Raw genomic sequence first — 20533 nt, 5'->3', positions numbered from 1 at the left:
GCTGGGCCTGTTGATTATTTACCTTGTTAGGTTGCCAAGGAGAATTCATCATCGTGGCTATTTTCAGGTCACCTATGCTCCTACCTATACCCCCTACAGTTACACTTTAAGTTTAAGAGTAACAAGCTCATTGGTTCTCCTGGGTGAACTTTGTTGGAATTACACCTAAGTTTGCCTTTGGGTCTTCAGGAGAAGGAGCAGACTTAAGTTTCTCCCAGGGATCCCAGCAACAAGCAATTTCTTAAAGTGACATTTCTTTAATGTTTCACTTTTTGATCACTTTCTCTCTTCCCAGATGGAGTTTAGTGCCTTTTTTTTTTTTTTTTAAATATAACTTTTCCACTTGTAGCACGTCCACGTGACTTGACTCTTTTGTCCCGTCTTCCTGTAGATGAGACTATCAATACTGTTGAGAGCGATAGGGTTAAACGAGCAAATTGTTTATCACACTCAATAAATGTTACCTCAGAAACATGTCTACTTTTTCCTAAAGTGTGAGACACTTTTAGCCTCATTTCATTCCATTCGTCTCTCTAGCTTCTAGAATACCATTTCCAAACTTGCCATGCACAAACATGGACACGCATTTACCCAATATAACTATAATTTGAACATTTCCAGTACTGTGCAGGCAAATTCGAAGGCTGGGAAACAAGTCAAAGTCGCTTCCCGGTAAAAATGCTTCCATTTGCAGGTCCCTAGAGACTTTAAGCGACGATCAGGTCTCAAGAGTGGAGAAACACGCCCTGGGGAACGCCAGACGCCTCTCTGGAATCACCTTGGAAGACACCCGGCGCGCGGGCAGCTGGGCGCATGCGCAGCGCCCACCGCCCCGTCCTCCCGGAAGCCGCGGCTCTTCCCGCCCCGCCCCTCGCCGGCTCGGGCGGAGCGTGCGGCGGGCCCGGCGAGGAGGCGGGACACGTCGGCGCTGCCTCGGCCGCCGCCGCCCCTCCTCCGGTTCCAGCCGCCGCTGCCGCCACCACTACCGCCGCCGCCGCTTCCTGGGCCGAGTCCGCCCGCGGCCCCAGCGGCGCCAGGTGCCCTCTTCCGCCCGGCCTCGCCAGCGCCGTCCGCCGGCTCGCCCGAGTCCCGGCCCCGCCGCCCCGCCGCCGACATGGCGACACGCTCCTGTCGGGAGAAGGCTCAGAAGCTGAACGAGCAGCACCAGCTCATCCTGTCCAAACTGCTGAGGGAGGAGGACAACAAGTACTGCGCCGACTGCGAGGCCAAAGGTAGCGCGCGGGCTTGGTGGCCGCTCGGCAGGGGCCTCCTGCGGCCGTGACCTTCCCACCCTCCGCGGCGTCTCGTCCGCGCTGGTCCTCCCGGGAGGGCGGGCGGCCTTCGGCTCTCTGCTCGCACGGAGGTCGCGGCCTCAGCCTCCGGCTTCGAGCCGGCGTTGCGACGCTGCCACCGCCTCGGGGCCCCGGCTGGGCGGTGCTGATAGGGTTGTGGGAGCCCTCCTGCCTCATCCTCAGCCTCAGCTACTCCGTGGGTGGAGCGGCCCTTAGGGTCCCTGTCCCCTTGTCGACCCTCCCTTCTTCTTCCCTCCCGCGAGACCGCGTCCTCCCTTTCAAACCCAGTGTGCGGTGTCCCAGATGGAGCCCTACCTGCCTGCCCACCTGACAGTTCTTGCACAGGGCGTATACTTCTGTTTCTGAAAAAGGGCAGTGTTTTGGGGGTGGTTTGAAATGTCACTGCATAACATAATCGAGAAAGGGTTTTCATTATTTATATATACTATGTATAACACGCATACACATACTCTGGTTGTTATAGTGAAGAGGAATTGGATTGCATGTGTCCTGTGGAAAGTGGGCTATGTTCTCGAAGAGTTCATTTGTTAGATTCTCTGAGATGACCCATTGGAGAATATATGGACACTGGTCTGTCTGCTTCATGAATGTGGAAGGTGCATTCTAAAGGTACAGAGAAGAAGAAAACAAAGTCACTAATTTTAGTTCGGGTGGAGGTTTCTGCTTGAGTCTTTGAAATAGATGGACTTATTTTTAGCTGATACATTTAGTTTGGAGATGTGATTTACTTTTAATGTAAGTAATATGGAGAGGCATGTTGCAGGTTTAAAAATCCTACTTGTATGTAGTTGGGAAATATTGTAAGTACATTGATTTGATTATTCTCTGGAAAATAGGTAGTTGCTTGGAACAGAGACAGCCATTGTGAATAGTGCTTAAGATGTCTGCATTATTTAACATACTTTTCGTGAGTTTTTACTGTTTTCTCTCAACACCAAGCAAAAGAGTCCATTACAGTATGCTGAGTGGTATTTGAATATATCAGTATTTTCTCTGTGTCCTAACAGCTACTGGCTTACTGGATGAAATCACATGAACCCATTTGTGAAGCACTTTTCACTATTATAGTAACTTGACTGAGTCAGCTGTGTAGTTATTTATCCCATGTAATTGTTAGGCAGGGCATTTAAAAGAAAAGGCATACCTGATTTTTGTAGTAATATTTATTTGCTTGTTTGGTACTTGATTCTGCATGTGGTTATTTGGAAATACTGTTCTATATTGAAGCTCAGTTACTCTCCTATTTCTTTACTTGTAAAACACTTTAAAAAATGGTTATCAGAAGCTGAGGAAAAGTAAAAGGGCCAGAGTAAGTTTATGTTTCATGATCTTGAGTCATGACTAATATAGTTAAGTAAAGATGCTGGTAACTGGGAGGCTGTGATTAAAGAGCGACTCAGGGATGCAGCTGGTCTAGGCTTAGAGCACTGCTGTCTTCCAGAAGACCTGGGTTTGATTCCCATCACCCACATAGCACCTCTGTAACTCCAGTTGTAGCAGGTCCCATGCCCCCTGCTGGCCCCTGTAGCCACCAGGCATGTAAAGGAATTCCGCATATAAGCCAATCATTTCCTTACATGAGAAGTAACTTAAAAAATTCAAATTTCTTTCTCCAAAAAAGAGTTGCAATCAGACTTTCACTAAGCGTGTTAACTTTTTTTTTTTTTTTTTTTTAATTTACTGTTTTTGGGAGATGGAAAACAATTCCGTTCCTCTCTAGTTGGGTAGAGAAGTTTTGCTTCTGAAGAGTAGGCAGCAGTTGTTTTGATCACTATTGTGTGAGCACTGAAACCAGTCCATGAATTTGGAATGAATAGTTTTTTATTTTGCTCGTCTTTAGTCACTTAATTATTATTATTTTTTTCTTGAGAAGTGGGAAAAGTGGGATAGACTAGTATCAGTAGCTCAAGGGTTAGACTTGAAGGCCATGGAATCTGTTGTCAGTGTTTAGAAAGATTATGATTTTCTACCAAATCTGGAATAATGCTTTTATAAATTATTTTTATAATTTGTACAAAGTATCTTTGTAAATTATGACCATTGCATATCTTACTTAGGTTTTATAGGTGTGTGTGTGTGTGTGTGTGTGTGTAATGTGTTTGTGTACACTGCATGATCAAACACCATTGATTTCTTTATGGTAGGCAAGCATTTTACCACTGTTACATTCCTCCCCTTATTTTGAGATGGGTCTGTCATCCTGGCAAGCCTCAGTCTTGTGACTTTCCTATTGTTCCTTCTTGAGTATGTGTTATTACATACTGTATAACTCTGTATACTTTTTGTAAAGTTTCTGTGCCTCTGGTATGGGCAAGCTCATTTTGGCATATTCTTATAGTAGAGTCCTTGGCTTTCTGTGTGATGTAGAATCTATTGTTATATATGCCAGTGGCCATAATAAATGTAGGTGGTGAAGTTCTTCTTGTTTGTTTGTTTGTTTGTTTTTTACTTAAAAAAAGTTTGCCCATTATTCATCGAGAAGGTGGACCTAAAGAAAAGCTTAGTTTATCATCTGTGACCTGGTGATAATTAGCAGATGAGTGCCAGTTGGATTTTGACTTTTTCTTAGTCATTAGCTTGTATTTCCGGTACTGACAGTATTAGTAAGGAAGGAGGACATGGTGATGACAGGGTTCTGGTTCCTGCTCTTGACCCTGTTCTTCAGCACACTGTACAACTGGAGAGGAAGAACTGCCAGATGGAGCTGCCCGTCTCTGGCTGTCGCTGTGACTGTAGGAGTCTAAAGCGGTTCTCGTGGTTATTAATTGGTGGCAGTATGGGCAGTGAGGATGTGAAGTCATCTTAAATTTAGTTTTCAGAATTTAAAGCTTCATTTAAAAGGAAAACTGACTTTGATTTTTTTTAAATGTGTAAAAATTGGAATGAAAATGATTCTCTTGCTCAGTAAGTTTTAGGACAGTCAGAGACTCAAGGTTTTGAACCCTAGAGTTAACTTTGTTCAGACTTTGTAGTATTCAGAGGGTGAGCTGCTTTCTTAATTCAAACACTTCTTTACTCCATAGGTCTTGAGGCCAGTTGGAACATGTTTAATGGAGACTGAATATTTGCCAATAAATAATTCTGGAGCTGTGTTAAGTGTAAGGTAGCAGCTATAGGAAGTAATAGTCTGTTTCTTTCTAGCCCTTTCCTTGGGCCTTGACCTTTGCTCCCTGGCTGTTGATTACTAGAGTGCTGCCTCAAAGCCTTTGCGCTAGTCCTACGTATGAGCCTTCTGGTTTTCTGGTTTTCTGTTCCAGCTTTTGCTCATCTTTACATTTTGCTTAAATGTCTCTTCAAAGGAAACAGTTCCCTTTCATCCTCCCAGACTAAGTTTTGCTTTCATTTGTACACTTGTGACACTGTCCTAAATCTTACCACAATTATAATTAGAGTGTCACAGAAGTAATGATTGGACACTCCATATTTCTATTGAATTACAGCTTTGACGGAGAAGTCTTGTTTGTTGTGCTCAGAGTAGCTTCCTCAGCCCTAAGCACAGTGAATGATGTTTAGTAGGTAAGTGGAACCCAGCAATACCTTTGTTTGTATGAATGAATGTGAGAATGAATAGAATCAGGCAGAGTCGGGTGTGTGAATGAGAGCACATTGTAAAAGGGGGCAACATTTGGAGGAGCCCTGTGAGTCACAGGAGACTTGTGAGTTGAAGGTGCAGTGCCCAGGGTATGGTATATGGAAGGTAGAAGTGGCATCTGTGTGGCCATTTTATTTTGGTAAGCTGCCTTTGTAAATGGTCAGATTTGGTTGAGATGGTAGGGGAGTCACTGAGTTGGATGATTATTACTAGTGGTCAGAGGCTGAGGGTAAGAGAATTGTGCTTCATGTAGTGCCAGTGTATGGACCAGGATGTAGAGCAGGGTGTAGGCATGGGGCCACTGAGTCCAGTTCTCTTTCTTTCTTTCTTTCTTTTTTGGTTAGGGTTTTAAGGGATCATTGTAGGAAGTTAAAACTCAGGAGTCATTTCTGGACTCTGACCGCATCATGCTGGCATTGTCATTGCCTAATGCCATAGCTGCCTTTCACTCTCTCAGTCGGTGACTAGGTGAGAAGGTGGAGATGCTATTAGATGGTTTTGTCAGTAGTTTCTTCTCTAGCGGGATGGCTCATATTTTCCACGTGCCTAAAATTGGCTGACTCTCATATGTTCAGACATCTCTTCAGAGTAGAAATAGCTGAGCATGTTTGCTTGCAAGAGCCAGTCCCAAGAGTTAACCAGGGCAGGGTGTTAGAGAACATGTGTTAGTGTTTGTTATTTTAACCTTGTTAGAGAAAACTCTTGTAAAAGAACTTTTACAAGTAAAGTTGACCCTGAGGAGCTGATTTTTATGCTTATAGAATTAATTTATATCACAGAGGTGTGTAGCTGGTCTTTGCTATTTTGTGGGGTTTTCTTTTGTCCCACCCTTTGTTTCCCCTTCCTGGGTTTATCTTTATCACTGTATAGGAGAGAAAGAAGGATGGGGTGGGGATGCAGAGATCTCAGAATCTAATTTATTTCATCTTGTTTCTTCTTTGCTTGTAAATCTGAAAGTTTCCTCAAATGCTGAACCTTGTTCTTTGTAGATCTGTCATTCTCAGGATTCTGCAGATTGAAGCTTTGTATGATAATCATATGTAGATCCTTCATATCAGAGCTGGGAATCTGATCAGTGGAGATCACTGGTCCCTCTCTGACATACTATTTTAAAACTTGAACTGTAGTTTTTCTCCCCAGAACCTTTTGTCCTTAAAAATTATTTGCAGTATTATTTTAATACTTGACTTCATCAGTGGAGAATTACATACCAATAGTTTTTCTGTAAAGTGCACACTTTTACACACATGCCCTCATTCTCACACAGATAAACACACTTTCTCACAAAGACATTCAGTTACACAAACACTCGAATTTTCTCATTCATGCACACTCTTGCACATTCTCTCCTCCTCCTCCTCCTCCTCCTCCTCCTCCTCCTCCTCCTCTCGATCTCTGACACACACACACACACACGCACACACACACACACACACACACGCCCTGACAGATTGGAACCCTTCCAACCCCCAATATAAATGTCACTGACCTTTAAAAACTTGAACCCTAGTTGTTACTAAGACTGTTAAAACATTTGGTGTTCTGATTATACAAGTCACAGACTCAAGCTTGTTTTCCTTACTGCTAATGGATGGGTAGAATCCAGCCATTGTTTTCTTCCTTAGTTTTCAGTTTTCTTAAGGAAGATCAAAGAAATTTAGAGGGTGTTTTATTTATGTTGTAATTATGAGAAAAGCTGACTGCCCTGTGTCCTCACCACTGTTTCCATAACAGATATAATTTTGCTGGTAGGACAGGTCAGTGTTTTCTGGACAGTATTGGTTTTTCTGCTGCTATCACCAAACAGAGCACATAGTTTGAGAAGCTGTGGGGAGGGCACCTTGCCTGTATCAAATGTGGTGTGTGATAGCTTATAGGATGAGAAAACCTAAACAGGAAGGATATAGGTTTGATTTTATTATAACAGCTCACACTCACAGGAACTAATCTGGTGAGAACTGCTTTTGAAGGGGAGGGGAGTACTCCTAATGGCTTACCTACTATAAGGGTTCCTGTGTGTGTGTGTGTGTGTGTGTGTGTGTGTGTGTGTGTGTGTGTGTGGTGGTGTGTATGTATATGTATATGTATACGTATATGTATATGATGTATATGATGTATATGTATATGTGTATGTGTATGTGTGCAGCCAGAGGTCAACATTGGGTGTCATTCTTTAGGAACTATCTGCTTTGCAATTTGAGACTGACAGCTGGGGCTTGCAGATTTGGATAGGCAAAATGAGCTGTAGGGATTCACCTGTCTGCACCTCCCCATGTTAAGGAAGCACAGAGCTCTATGCTAGCTTTTTACATGTGTGGTAGATATTAAATTCAGGCCATTGTGTTTGTGTGGGTAAGCTAGAACTTAAAGGTTTCACTGGCTCTCACATCATCACACTGAGGACTAAGCTTTCAGAATGAGTTCTTGATGTTCAGACTTCATCCACAGCATAGTACACCATCATGAAGATTAAGTACTGGGCCATATATCATTGTTTCTGTAAAAATTTTTTCAACTCTTGTCCATCAGTTAGTTAAATATTTCAGTAGACATGCAATCCTTATCAGTTAATGTCACATCTAAGCTAGACCTGCAGATTTATGAGAACTTTAGAGGTGAGTTAGCTCCAGTATAACTTGGGTATAGGTTATATATTATCCTGTTTGTGTAACGTTTCTAGGAGATGCTGCACATACTTTAGACATAGCACTTAGTTCTCAAGCCAGCGTTTTGAGGTGTTGCTCCTTTCAACTGTTCACTGATGAGACACTCGACACTCTAGAAGCTACATAGCGTTGCCAGTGCTATACAGCCAAGACATAGTAGAACCAGGGCCTTTTTAAAAAATGTTATTTAAAAAAAAGGTTTAGGTGACTACTATACTTCAGATCCCTTTTTAGGACCTAGGGAGTCAAAATAGGGAGAAGGTACATGGAGCTCTAAGGATCTTATTAGTCTGCTGGTTTGCAGAGAGATGCCTGGTTTTCAGCTTGTTCTTGCTTGGCAACCAAGAACTAGGATTCTGGGATGGTCTCTCTACGTGTAGTAATAATGGATCTCTTATTGTTCCTAGAATGTTTCTGAATAGATGCTCCCTCCCCTGGTATTTTTTTCATTTGCGTGTGTACAAGACAGCCTTGTCTACTTGGCCAGAATCAACAGTGTCTTAGGCATTGAGTCTCTAGTGGTCATCTCTGAGTTAATGCATTGTTAAAACCCACGGCTACAACATTCCAGTGTCTTCCCAGTGGAAGAAAACTCCTTACTCCTGATGCCCTTTGCTGATTGTACTTGCTATCTTTTTTCTGTGGTAAATCATAGCAGCATCAAATATAACTTCATGTTGAACTCTTTGAGCAAACTGCTGAAACAGAGTGATCTTAGAGACTGCCCATCATAACTGGTAATATATGTGTTCCAGTGCATATCATTCAGGGCATGTTGAGATCTTGGCATACCTTGGCTGACTCTACAGCGAAGTTTGTTAGTGTAGCTGACTAGAATGCCACAGAGATCTGCAGTCTCTCCAGCACTGGAATCACAGACCGCTCTGCCATGCCTGTTTTCTTTAATGTGGCTTTTGAGGCTCTGAACTCATCATGAGTGCACAGCAGTGCTTTTTCTGACTGAGCCAGCTCTCTAGCTTTAAATGTTTATATTTTATAAAACTTGTTTTTACTGAAAATGTAGGTTTCGTTGAGTCAGCTTACCTAGTATTCTCTTAAATCATTTCAAGCTGTATCATAAAACTTGTAGGAATATTATAAATTGAAGAGTTCTATTGTCTTTTTAAAGCCTTCTCTCTCGAATGCTTCCTGGGGTGATTAGGGCTCACTGCTCTCCACTTCTCTCAGTTGACTTTCACCTCCAAGCCTTCTTCCCTTTAAAATGTTTTAGTTTAAACAAAAATATTTTAAGATTTATTTTTACTTTTTGTATATGAGTGCTTTGCCTGCATGTATTTATGGAGGACAGAAGAGGGTTGGATCTGCTGGGATTGGAGTCACAGACACTGTGAGCTATGTATACTAGAAACTTGAGTCCCATTTCTATTCAGCAGTACCAGGTGTTCGTAACTACCGAGCTGTCTCTCCAGTTCCTTACTATTGTATTTTTAATAGTATCAGCTTAGTCTAGAGGTACACATTCAGTTGATAAAGTACCTTTATTTTGTGTAGGTATGGGTGGTGTGCAGGTCTATGCATCTGTGTAGACATAGAAGACAGAAGAGGGTATCAGCAACTCCTTTTTGCTCTCTCTACTTTATTCCCTTGAGACAGGGTTTCTTACTGAACTGGAGGCCTACTGTTGAGGCTGGGCTGGTTGGCCAGCAAAGTCCTGGAATCTGCCTGTTGGTCCTCCAATGCTAGGTTACAAGCACACAGCCATCTTTAGCTTTTTCTGTAGGTGCTAGGATTTTGACTCAGGGCACTTTTGAACCTTATTGAACCATCTTCCAAGGCTCCTAAATATATATATATATATATAATTATTTATTCTAATTGTGCTTGTACAGGCATGTCTGTGTACATGTGCATGTGTCTGTGTATGTACTTATGTATGTTCCTGTATACACATATGCTGTGGTGTGTGTGTGTGTGTGTGTGTGTGTGTGTGTGTGTGTGTGTGTGAGCACCTTTACATATGTTTCTGGGATTTGTGGTAATAAACTCATGGTGGCAGGCATCTGTGGTAAGCACTTTTACTAGCTGAACCATCTTGCCACTTCCACCCTTTTAATTAAATGTGTGTGTGTGTGTGTGTGTGTGTGTGTGTGTGTAAGATGGTACATGTATGTACCATGATACAGGCTGGTCAGAGGATAGCACAAGTTGGCTCCCTCTTCCCGTTGTGTGTGTCTTGGAACTGAACTCAGGTCTTTGGGTTTGGTGGTGGGTACCTTTACTCCAAGTCATCTTGCTGGTCCTACAAGACCTGCTTTTACTCTTCATTTTAAAGAAAGCATCTGTAGGTTAATATCCAGGCCATGTGTGTTGATCAATATTAATATTGTCTGCTTGATGTACTAGCTAGAGCTCTGTTTAACTATCATAGTATTTAGCTGCCATATTAGAGAACTTATTTAAAGTTTTATTTACATTTTATGAAGCTATCCGATGTTGAATGGTAAATGTGAGGATTTTGAGCACAGCAAGGAGAATTACCAACTTTTTAGCAAACTTTCATAGTCTGTTTTCTACCAATTCAAGCACATTTTGGTCTAGGTTTCAAGAGGGCCAAGTGATTGATGATAGAACTTCAGATGTCTGATCTTGATCTTTTGTAAAGTGAATATTTCAAAGACCAATGGTGTGCTCAGACCACAGATGAAAAAGAAATGAAAATTCTGTAGGCTATCAGATTCAGGATAATTTTATCTTCTGAATAAGACAATTTCTAAGAATTAGAATCTGGCATTGATGTGTTTAGGTCATGTATTTGTGCTCCTGAAAATTACTTGTGTAGAGCGGAGATGGTATTAGAAAAGAAACTGAGCACATTTATGTTCTCTGTTGTTCCTGTGTTACTACTGTGTACCATGGTGCCTCACTTTTGAACTTAGATTTTTATAAAGGGTGGTGCTTTAGTTGTATTTAAAACAGCATAGGACAGTGATAAAATAGTTAAAACCAGTCATCCTTAGAACAATCACTTAAAAAGCATATGCAATGAAAAATTATTACACACTATCTTTGCAGTGTACATATTTGTGTAGAAAATTCTAAGAATTTATTAAAATGAACCATTAAAACAAGACGAGTTTATTCAGGTTGTAGGAATCAAAGTGAATACAGAAAAATATGTACTAGCAACAAATATTTTAAAGTTGAAAAATTTCTGAGATAGTGGCATAAAGTGCAAAAACTTCAGACAGAATTTAATAAAATGTGTGCAAAGCTTGTGCTCTGAGAACTTACAAGAGAGTGTTGCAAAAGAATGGACAGATATGCCATGTTCATGGATTAGAACACTTTGTTTTAAGGGTAAAAGTTTTAATCTCTGATTATCTATGTCAGAACCATAGTTTTGTTTGTTTTAGAATTAAACAAGTTTATTCCAGAAATAAATAATGAAATACAAAGAACCCTCCTCATAAATATAAGAAGTATTGTGAAAAGAAGGAAACTCTTGGAGGCTTGACTTTTTTTTTTGGTGTGAGTTGAATGGCTGACTTGACAGGACTTAGAAATCACTAGTTTGGAGAAATTTGAAACATGAGAGGTCAGCTTGGTGCTTTGGCATAATTGTGCATCTTTGAGCTTCCTTTCTGACTGTGTGGGCTGCTTGAAGGCTGGAATGTTGCTTTGTCCTTGTCTGTTCTGGAAAGCAGACCATATGTTTCTTCATCATGTACTTGCTATAGCCTGTTTAGCATCCCAGTGACTCAGGGAGTTTGGAAAGCAGAATTAATTTGTAATGTGTTGTATGTGCAAAGAATCCCTCTGCCATAGTTTTGGAAAAATTTCACAATTTTTATGGCTGTTATGCCAAAATGATTTATTGTTTTGCTAATGGACAACTGGGCATTGGATCAAAGGTTTTCCCTTTGATTTATGGTTGTCTTAATGCTAATGTGGCTAAATAATAAGGCTGTTTTTGAAAAACCAACTATTCTTAAGCCCTTCAGAGGAATAAGATTTTAGAGCAACTTGTTTTACTCTAGACTTGGATAGAGAAGGAGGATATGATATGAAGACTTAGGGTTTACTAGAGTAGATGTCTCAGAGCAGAAACTAGTGAAAGAACTGAGTATTAAATAAATGAGTACATATATTATGGTGTAAAATGATTTTTTATTATCAGTACCATCTAGCTGAGCTTTAGGTTTTTGTAGATCATGAATATTCACATTCAGACGATATTTATAATTCACACCAAATATGGATCATTAGGTAGTGCACAGCAGACTAGTGGCATTTTATATGTATGTGCCCCCCAAAAATATTTTAAAGGGAGAATGTACTTATTCTTTATATTAAACTCAGGTAATCAGAGTTAAAAATTCTCAGGGGTCTTCTTCATAGAAGAAGGCTTTGAAATTTTTCTAGATTTACCTCTAGGAACGCAGCCAGATTCTTAAAGGGAATATTAGAGAAACTTCTCTTGCCTCCAGCTGAAGCAGGTAAAGGAGCCATTCTGAAGTTCTGCACACTAGATTGCTCAGTTCTTAATATTTGTCTTTAGGAGAAACTTTTTAAAAAATATTTATTTATTTATTTATTTATTTATTTATTTATTTATTATATATAGTACACTATTGGTGTCTTCAGACACACCAGAAGAGGAGATGGTTGTGAGCCACCATGTGGTTGCTGGGAATTGAACTCAGGACCTTTGGAAGAGCAGTCAGTTTTCTTTAACCATGGAGCCATTTCTCCAGCCCCCAGGAGAAACTGTTAACTGGACCTAAGTTAATTGTTTAGGGGAAAGAACAATAGCCTTTTGTCTTACCACTGATGGGAGGTAGAAACCCCCTTAAAGTACACAGTCAGGAGACAGACATACTGCTCACTGAAGGACTGAGAGAGTCATGAGACTGGAGTGTACTCCCTCTTCCCCCATACCACGTTACTAAAGACTGATTTTCAGCATTTTTTTTAACCATTCATGAACAAAAATAAAATTAAAAAAATAGTTGAGGTACTGGAAAATGTTTGTGGATACAATATTTATATACTATTTCAGTGAATTTGCTTAAAACACATGTGTAACCATATACAAAGGACTAAATTATAGTGGTCAAGCTGAATAAACTTATTTAATATTTACCAAATTCTTGTAATTTAAAAAGACTTATAAGCAAGGATATCAGTCCCAGTTAGAACCATAACCAAAGAACAAGTTCCTAGTGTGTCATGGTTTTATTTCTACGTGCTGGAGAGTGAATCTAGGGCTTTGCTCATGCTAAGGAGGGGCATCTTACCACAACTTATACTCCTAGCTCAGGTACTGATTTTTTTTTTTTTTCTCCAGACAGGGTTTCTCTGTAGCTCTGGCTGTCCTGGAACTCACTCACTCTGTAGATGAGGCTGGCCTCAAACTCAGAGATCTGCCTGCCTCTGCCTCCTGAGTGAGAGTGTTGGAATTAAAGGTATGCTTGCCATCTCCTCCCAGCAGAAACTGAATTTTTAAGGTCACTCCATTTAGTTAAAGGTTAATTTTCTTTGGCCCTTGAAGTGTTCATATTCAGGCTAAGTCACTTGTGCTCTGGGCTCAAATGTGTGTACCAGCCCAGCAGGTAGAGTACATACTGTAGCAGATTAGTGTATATTAGTATATGCCCTTTGAAAATGTTTAAGGGAGGTTTTAATTACCCCCTTTTAAGTCTAAGGGTAGTATTGCTTTATTAGCAGTACATTCTGAATTGCTTTATTAGGTCAAAAGATATGAAAAAAAACCAGGACCAAGAAATGGGGGAAAGTGGAGATGGGCCCACTGATTTCAGACCCTGGAGACCAGCATTAGTATGCAGATCTAACTTAAAATGTTCAGTATAAAACGTATATACAATTTTTCAGCTAATTAGGGTGCGGTTATATAATCACAACCGAAGGGGAGACTACATGCTCTCCTGTGGAATCTAATTTGCTTGCTGTGATTGTAGGGTTGATCACCAATGGAGGATTTCTGCGAAGACAGAGGAAGTTGCCATCACCCTGGGCTCAGGTCCTTTGTTCTGTCTCCCCCGTTTACTGGGAGCCTCTTCAGCTCTCAAGTTGTATTCAGCCTGGTCAGGATTTCAGGCACTGGGGACCCTGTCATCTTGTTTTTCAGCCTGTGTCTTCCTCCACTAGGTTCCCTCTCACATCCCCCACAAAACAAGTTAGGAGATTGTACTCTCGTACATCTGTAATATTCTCATACATGATATACAGTTTGTGAAAAGAATTTTTACAAAGCACAGTTATGGAACTAGAATATGTGCTGAGTGTTAGATTACACTGGGAATTTTTGGGAGGTGTTATCTCTTGGCTTGACTTAACTGTTAACTTTTCTGTGCTGGTTGGTTTTTGTCAACTTGGCATAAATCTAGACATATCTAGGAAGAGGTTATCTTAATTACAGAAATGCCTCCATCAAGTTGGCATGTAGGTAAGTCTGTAGGGAATGTTTCTGATAATGGTTGTGTGTTAATGTCCAGCTCATTGGGAGTGGTGCCACTGCTGGGCAGATGGTCCTAGGTTATATATGAAAGCTAGCTGAGTAAGCCATGGGGATTGAGCCAGTAAGCAGCATTTCTCCATGGCTACTTACTACATTCCTGCTTTGAGTGCCTACTCTGACTTCCTTCTGTGACAGACTGTGATGTGGAGATGTAACATGAAATAAATGCTGTCTTATCCAAGCACTAGACATTGACATGGCCTAGAGTTAATTTAAACATCTTCAACTGAGAAATTATCTTTATCAAATTGGTCTGTGGGTAGGTCTGCCAGGGATTATCTTGAATACCTTAGTTAATATAAAAGGGCCCAGCCTACTGTGGGTGGTGCCATTTCCTGGGCAGGTGATTTGGGCTCTATAAGCCAGTCAGGAAGCATTTTCTCCATGGTTTCTGTTTGGGTTCCTAACTTGATTTCCCCCAGTGATGTACTGTGATCTGTAAATGTTAAGCTAAATAAATCTCAAGAATTTTGATTTTTTTTTTTTGGGGTCAGTATTTTTAGCAAAGCAACAGAAAGAAACTGATAGTGGTGACATCTGGTCTCTTTTTAGAGAGTTATAAAATGCAAGGATTATGGATTTCTGAAGATAAGATACACAAATGAAGAAAATGTTAGAAAATAATAATTGAGTCAAGGCAGTAGATATGCGGGTATTCAGTTATATTGTACATGTAATATATGGACTTTTATGTAATCTTTGTTGAGTCACTTTTAAAATAAAGACCAATCATTCTAAACATACTGAGAGTCTGTAAACATGAAACTCAAAAAAAAAATATATATATATATTTTAAAGATACCATTAAATGATTGAAAAGGCAGCATGCCTAAGGAGAAACGAAGTTTGCTTTTTGGCTCTTTATGGTTCTAGTCATTTTAGGATGCTGTGTCAAGAAATGTATTAGGAAGTGCTCTAGTGTTTGTTAGACCACGTTGAAATGTAGCAATTGTTGTTCTTCTGATTTTATTTTGCCATCAATCCTCTTTAAAGAAGATAACAAAAGTGTATCCTGAAAATAAACCAGAGCCTCTGTGGCTTACCACTACTGTGGTTGTGTTTATAAAGGTTATTTAAAGAACAGCTTGTCTTCCTTACCTGTGGATTTTGGATCCATGGATCTAATCATTGGCAGATGAGAGGACCCCCCCCCCCCAATTTATGTGTGTGCTAAAGTGCAGACTTCTAATTTTCTTTATTAGTTCATAAGCGATGTGGCATAATAAACCATGTAGATGACCTTATATGGTATGGAGCATAAGTAATCTAGAAATAATTTGAAGGATGTGGGACACTGTAAATTGCATGCAAATATGCTATTCCCATTCATAGATTGTAATATCTACTGTGTGGGAGGAAGGAAGTTTATAATCAAAGCCCTGGTGAATGCATTTCACAGATACTTTGGGAACACCTAGTATTGTGTCGTGTCTGAGTACTGATGTCTGTGCAAGGTGAAGGCATGTAAGTTAGGTGAATTCTCATTATAAGACTGTTACTTAGGGCTTTCCACTGGGCATTTGTTTTACCTTCTTGTCCTCCCCCTCCTCCTCTCCGTTCTTGCCTTCTTTCTCCTCTTCTTCCTCCTCCTCTTCCTTCTCATACTCTCTCTTTACGTAGACCAGGGTGGTTTTGAACTCTCAAGTGATGGTATTACTTGTGTGTGCCACCATGCCTTTATTATTTTTTTTAATGAGAAGAAGGGAGTCTTGGTCCATTTAACTAAGTCCTTGAACATCATCTTTCTGTATTCACTCCCACTGTAATCTCATCTAGTGTCTGGATTTGGCTCATACTTGCCTTTGGACCATGACTGTCAGGTATGCAACTGCAGACAGCAAGACCCCTTCCCGAAACTACTTCCATTGACTCAGAGGCCATAGAGGAGTTGACGCTTTCTGGATTCCTCCCTGTGACTTTCTCTGCTTTCTTATAGCATCCAGGATCAACCACTAAGGGCTGGCACCACTCATAGGGGCTGGGTCCTTCCAACTCTATCACTAATTAAGGAATTGTCTCTCAGCAGGCTGATCTACAGCCTAACCCTTTGGAGACATTTTCTCAGTTGAGGTTCCCTCTTCTCAGATTACTCTAGCCTGTGTTAAGTTGACATAAAAACCCTAACAACCATAGAGTTCTTTTTTTTATTTTTTTACTTTTTATCCTTCTCTTATGACCCTTCCTCTACTCTGCCCACACTACACACCTTTCCCCACCTCAGATCCACTCCTCTTTCCCCTTTAGAAAAGGACAGGCCTCCCAGGGAAATTGACCAAATGTGGCATAACAAGCTACAGTATGACTAGGCACAAACGCTCACATCAAGGCTGGATGAAGGAACCCAGTAGTAGGAAAAAGGTCCAAAATGCAGGCTAAGAGTCAGAGACAGCCCCTTCTCCCACTGTTGGTAGTCCCACAAGACCACTAGGCTACCCAACTGTAATATATATGGTGCAGACGCATACTGATTTCATGATTGTCCCAGTAGTCTCTGTAGCACAAGGTTCTTAACTATAAAGAAATCAAGTAGAGTTTTTAGTTTTCCATCTTTCAAGTACAAAAGGAGGCACACCAGAAGTCCAGGGCAGTAGGCTGTAAGCAGATGAGCAGAACTGTCTGGCGTTTGCCTTAGCAGTTGCATCACCATGAGTGGAATGCACACAGCTTAGCCTGGAGAGAATAAGATTCCTTAGACAGCCATTTAAAAATGAAATCCCCTCCCCCATCATTAGAGGAAAAAGGTGTATCAGCTATTAGGGAGTAGAGTTCGAGTGTTCCAAAATATGAGGGAACAATTAGGAGATGATGTCATTTGCTGAGAAAAAGGCTAGTGCCACACTGTAGGAAACTTCAGGTTATTCTCTGTACTGATTATTTGCGACTGGTAAGTATTTTTAAATACTCTAAGGATATTTAAAAATAATCTGTCCCTCACTGATAAAAATTTTTATGCTTATAAATATTCATGATAGCAAAGCTTTATGTGTAGACTTAAATTTCCTCAGAATAAACTCTAAAGTGTATGTTCCTGTGTATCAAATTTAACACTATTTGATCCATATTGTCTGTAGTGATGGGACTAGCTAATAGCCCATCACTAATACGTCAGCTGTCTGACTTGTACCCAGTCTGCTTTGGGTCTTCATATTTTCAGTAGGATTCCTTGATTTGATTAAAAGAATGATTACTTTGCTAGTATATATTTTCACCATAGTTTTATGATTAAAAAGTTTAGTATACTTATTGGTTATTTTTTATTTTTTATTTTTTTGTGAGCTGTTCTTCAGTTTGGGAGGGAGAGAGCTTTTTTTGCACCTCTTCATAGTTTTGTCTTGGTTACTCAGACTAAGAAAATATAATTTTCTAGACAGTATTTATTAGTCTGGGCATGGTAGACTCCTAGCCATCTAGCCCTGTATTCTTCTCATTTTAGTCTAGGAATAGGGAGCAGTGGTATATTTGGAAAATTGTTTGGTGTCTGATCTATATTATAGTTATGAAGTTATAGGAAGCTTAGAGTTAGAGGTGTCTGGTCTGATCTCTCCATATGAGAGAGATATACCTGCTCTTGCTGACTTGCTCAAAACTGTGGAGTAGTGAGGTAACATGTAGATTAACATCAAGCTTTGAGATTTTTTTCATTTTTTTTAGATCCATTTCATTTCTTTAGTTTTCATTATATATAGTAGGAAAGGAGGTAAGTTGAATGTTGATATCCTAGTCAAATTACATTTAAATAATGGCAACATTTGGAAAGAAAGTTATTAGAGTGAGTCCTGATTTTATACAACTATTTAGTTATTTTGTTAAAATATGAATCGAACAATAATGTAAAAATCTTTCAAAATTTGATGGCCGTTTGATAATGGCTGCAGTATTATCAAAGCAGATGGTTAGCTCATGCAGTAAACTTGTAGAGAGTGTAGCATGTACTTAAAGGACTTAGGGGTGCTCAGTCAGCTCAGTGGTAGAGCACTGTTTGCCTGGTGTGCACAGACCTGGGCTCAGTCCTCAGCACCACACAGAATCAAACCCAATAGTAACAGAAAAAGAAAGGTATTTGCAAACTTCGTATGGTCAAGAAAGAAGCTTTACAAAATGCTGATAGAATACTGTGAAGAGGTAAAGGGGGAAAAAGGCTATAATGTGCTTGCTTACCTGCTTGAGGTTTTTAAAATTAACATAGGAAGTAATAGATTTCATTATGGTACTTTTTGCACACTATGTCATCCTCCTTTTTTTTTCATTAATTCTTTTCCCATACCTTCACCACACTGTTCCTTTCTCTTCCTAAGTTGTCCTTTCTGCTTTCATGTCATGCTTTCTGCTTTCATGTCACAAATTCCATTATCTCCATACCCCAAGCTTTCTTCCTTCACCCTTTGAGGGCCATCTTTTTGCTTTTATGCCCTACAGGTAGACAGACACACATAAACACATAAACCCATAGCCACATACTCTTACTGACTGATGGGTATTTCTCTTTTAACTCCCCATTTAATTAATTTCTGCCCTGATAATTTTTCTTGCTATTTACTGCAAACTTGTTTGAGGAAGGGAGAGCTCTGGGAACAGATGTGCATTCTTCCGGAGGCAGGCCTGGGTCCCTGGTTGAACTTCAGGAGAGAAGATAGACAGTGTCCGTAACTCTTGGACTAACTAGATGCTTGTCTGATCTAGAGGCTGGATGACCAAGAATTTATCAAGGGGGGAATAGAATCATGGAAGAAATCTGAATTGACAGTCTTGAAAAAAATTTTAAAAGGTCATTCTCTTGGGAAAATTAAATATAATAAAATATAAAGAAAACTAAAAGCTCATTTTATTTTTATTTTTTAGTTGATATAAAATTATTTTCTGAGATGGGTATAGTGGTGCTTGTCCATGCCGGAGGCAGGCGGTATGCTAGCACTATTTCTCAAGCTATTAACTATGCCTTTGTCATTTTTTAGTACCCTTTCAAACTTTTATTTATTTTCTTGTATTTAATTTACTTTTGAAAACAAATGTTTATTTTGCACTGGAATTCAGATAATGTATACTCTTTGTAGAAAATAGTTTGTAATTTATTTTTAAGCTGAGGAAATATTATTAATATATATATATGTAAGTAGCCCTTGAAAGATGATTTGACATTTTATGTTATTTTGTTTCATTTGGATGATGACAGCTAACGATAATAAACAGCTAAAATGTACAAAACTAAGTTTCTAGGGAGATTATTCAATTGTCAATATACTTTTAAGAACATATACATTTATTTTTAGCACAAAGTACGATACCTTTTGTGTAAGTGAATATTTGATTGATTGATTTCCCACAGTAGAACTTGTTAAACATTTAAATGCAGTATATTGTGGTGTAATGTACACCCTCTGCTGGTGAAGATGTATTATTACTAATTAAACAAAATCACTATAGTAATTCCTTTGAATGGAGTAATACTTTGTAATTTAAAAGGGGTTATAAAATAGAGTTTGGGAAAAATACCCTTTCTGTTTAAAAGTAATATGTTCTTTTTTCATAATAAATTACATAATAAATTGTTCTGTTTAAAAGTAGTACCCTGGTTGAGAAATACTTATTACACTAATGATTGTTAATATGTTGTGGCTGTGTGTGTGTGTGTGTGTGTGTGTGTGTGTTTGTGTGTTTGTGTTTGTGTGTGCTCACGCATGCCCGTATATATTTAGCTGAATTTAAAGATTCAGTTTGTTTCATCAGTTACATTTCAATTTTTAATAGTCAAAATGTTTAGCTAAGAGCTGTGGTTTTTGTCAATACAGACTGTATAGCCTGTATTTAATATTATAGAAATCTTAATTGATAAGTATATTAAACTTTAAAAATTCTGTATTTTAATTTTATTAAGGCAGGGTCTGGTTGGGGCCCTGGCTGACTGTAATGAGTCTGGCCTTGAACTTCTAACCCACCTTTCTACTTCCCTACCATTGTCTTTACTGTGCCGGGTGCCTGGAAGTGCCTCCAACATTTTCCAGTTTTCACATTTTAAATAAGCACTATAAATTTCATGAAATCACTGTTTTTAAACTTGTAATGAATTGGCTTTTTTGCAATATATTTTTTCACATATTACACTTTCTCCAAAAATAATGAACTGAAGGGCTTTTTTTGGGGGGGGTAGGATAGAAGATGGCTAAGATTTTGTTGTATTACACAATTTACTTCAGCTTGCATGGATTTACAGCCAAACTATTAGAGTGGTTTTAGTATAGGATATTTAGTATCTAGCATTTTGCTTCCTTGTTAGGAATATTTGAGCTAGAAAATAATTACTGATTATAGTTGAGATAAAAGCTACTTTTTCTTTTTGGTAGATCTGGAATGGAAAGAAATGTGAATCAGTACATAGAGAATGTGAGCCTTTATGATAGTGTGAATGTTATGCAGTTTGTATTCAGTTGGTTAAGAAGTCATAGACAGTTGATTCAGTTTCTGGTGA

At 39.4% G+C, this 20533-nt stretch overlaps 1 protein-coding gene across 3 annotated transcripts in view; it reads left to right on the top strand.

Moving 5' to 3' along the window:
* The first annotated feature begins 919 nt into the window (after positions 1–919).
* Positions 920–20533, top strand: part of SMAP1 (small ArfGAP 1) — a 75150-nt gene continuing 55536 nt past the window's right edge. For all 3 annotated transcript variants that reach the window (XM_080916696.1, XM_080916697.1, XM_080916695.1), the window contains exon 1: positions 920–1232. In XM_080916696.1, the coding sequence (XP_080772822.1) occupies positions 1115–1232 (118 nt within the window). In that variant the 5' untranslated portion in view covers positions 920–1114. The remainder of the gene's footprint in view (positions 1233–20533) is intronic.

The sequence above is a fragment of the Micromys minutus genome, assembly GCF_963924665.1.
Source record: "Micromys minutus genome assembly, chromosome: 5".
NCBI classification, from domain to species: domain Eukaryota; kingdom Metazoa; phylum Chordata; class Mammalia; order Rodentia; family Muridae; genus Micromys; species Micromys minutus.
This window is presented reverse-complemented; position numbering and strand designations above follow the sequence as displayed.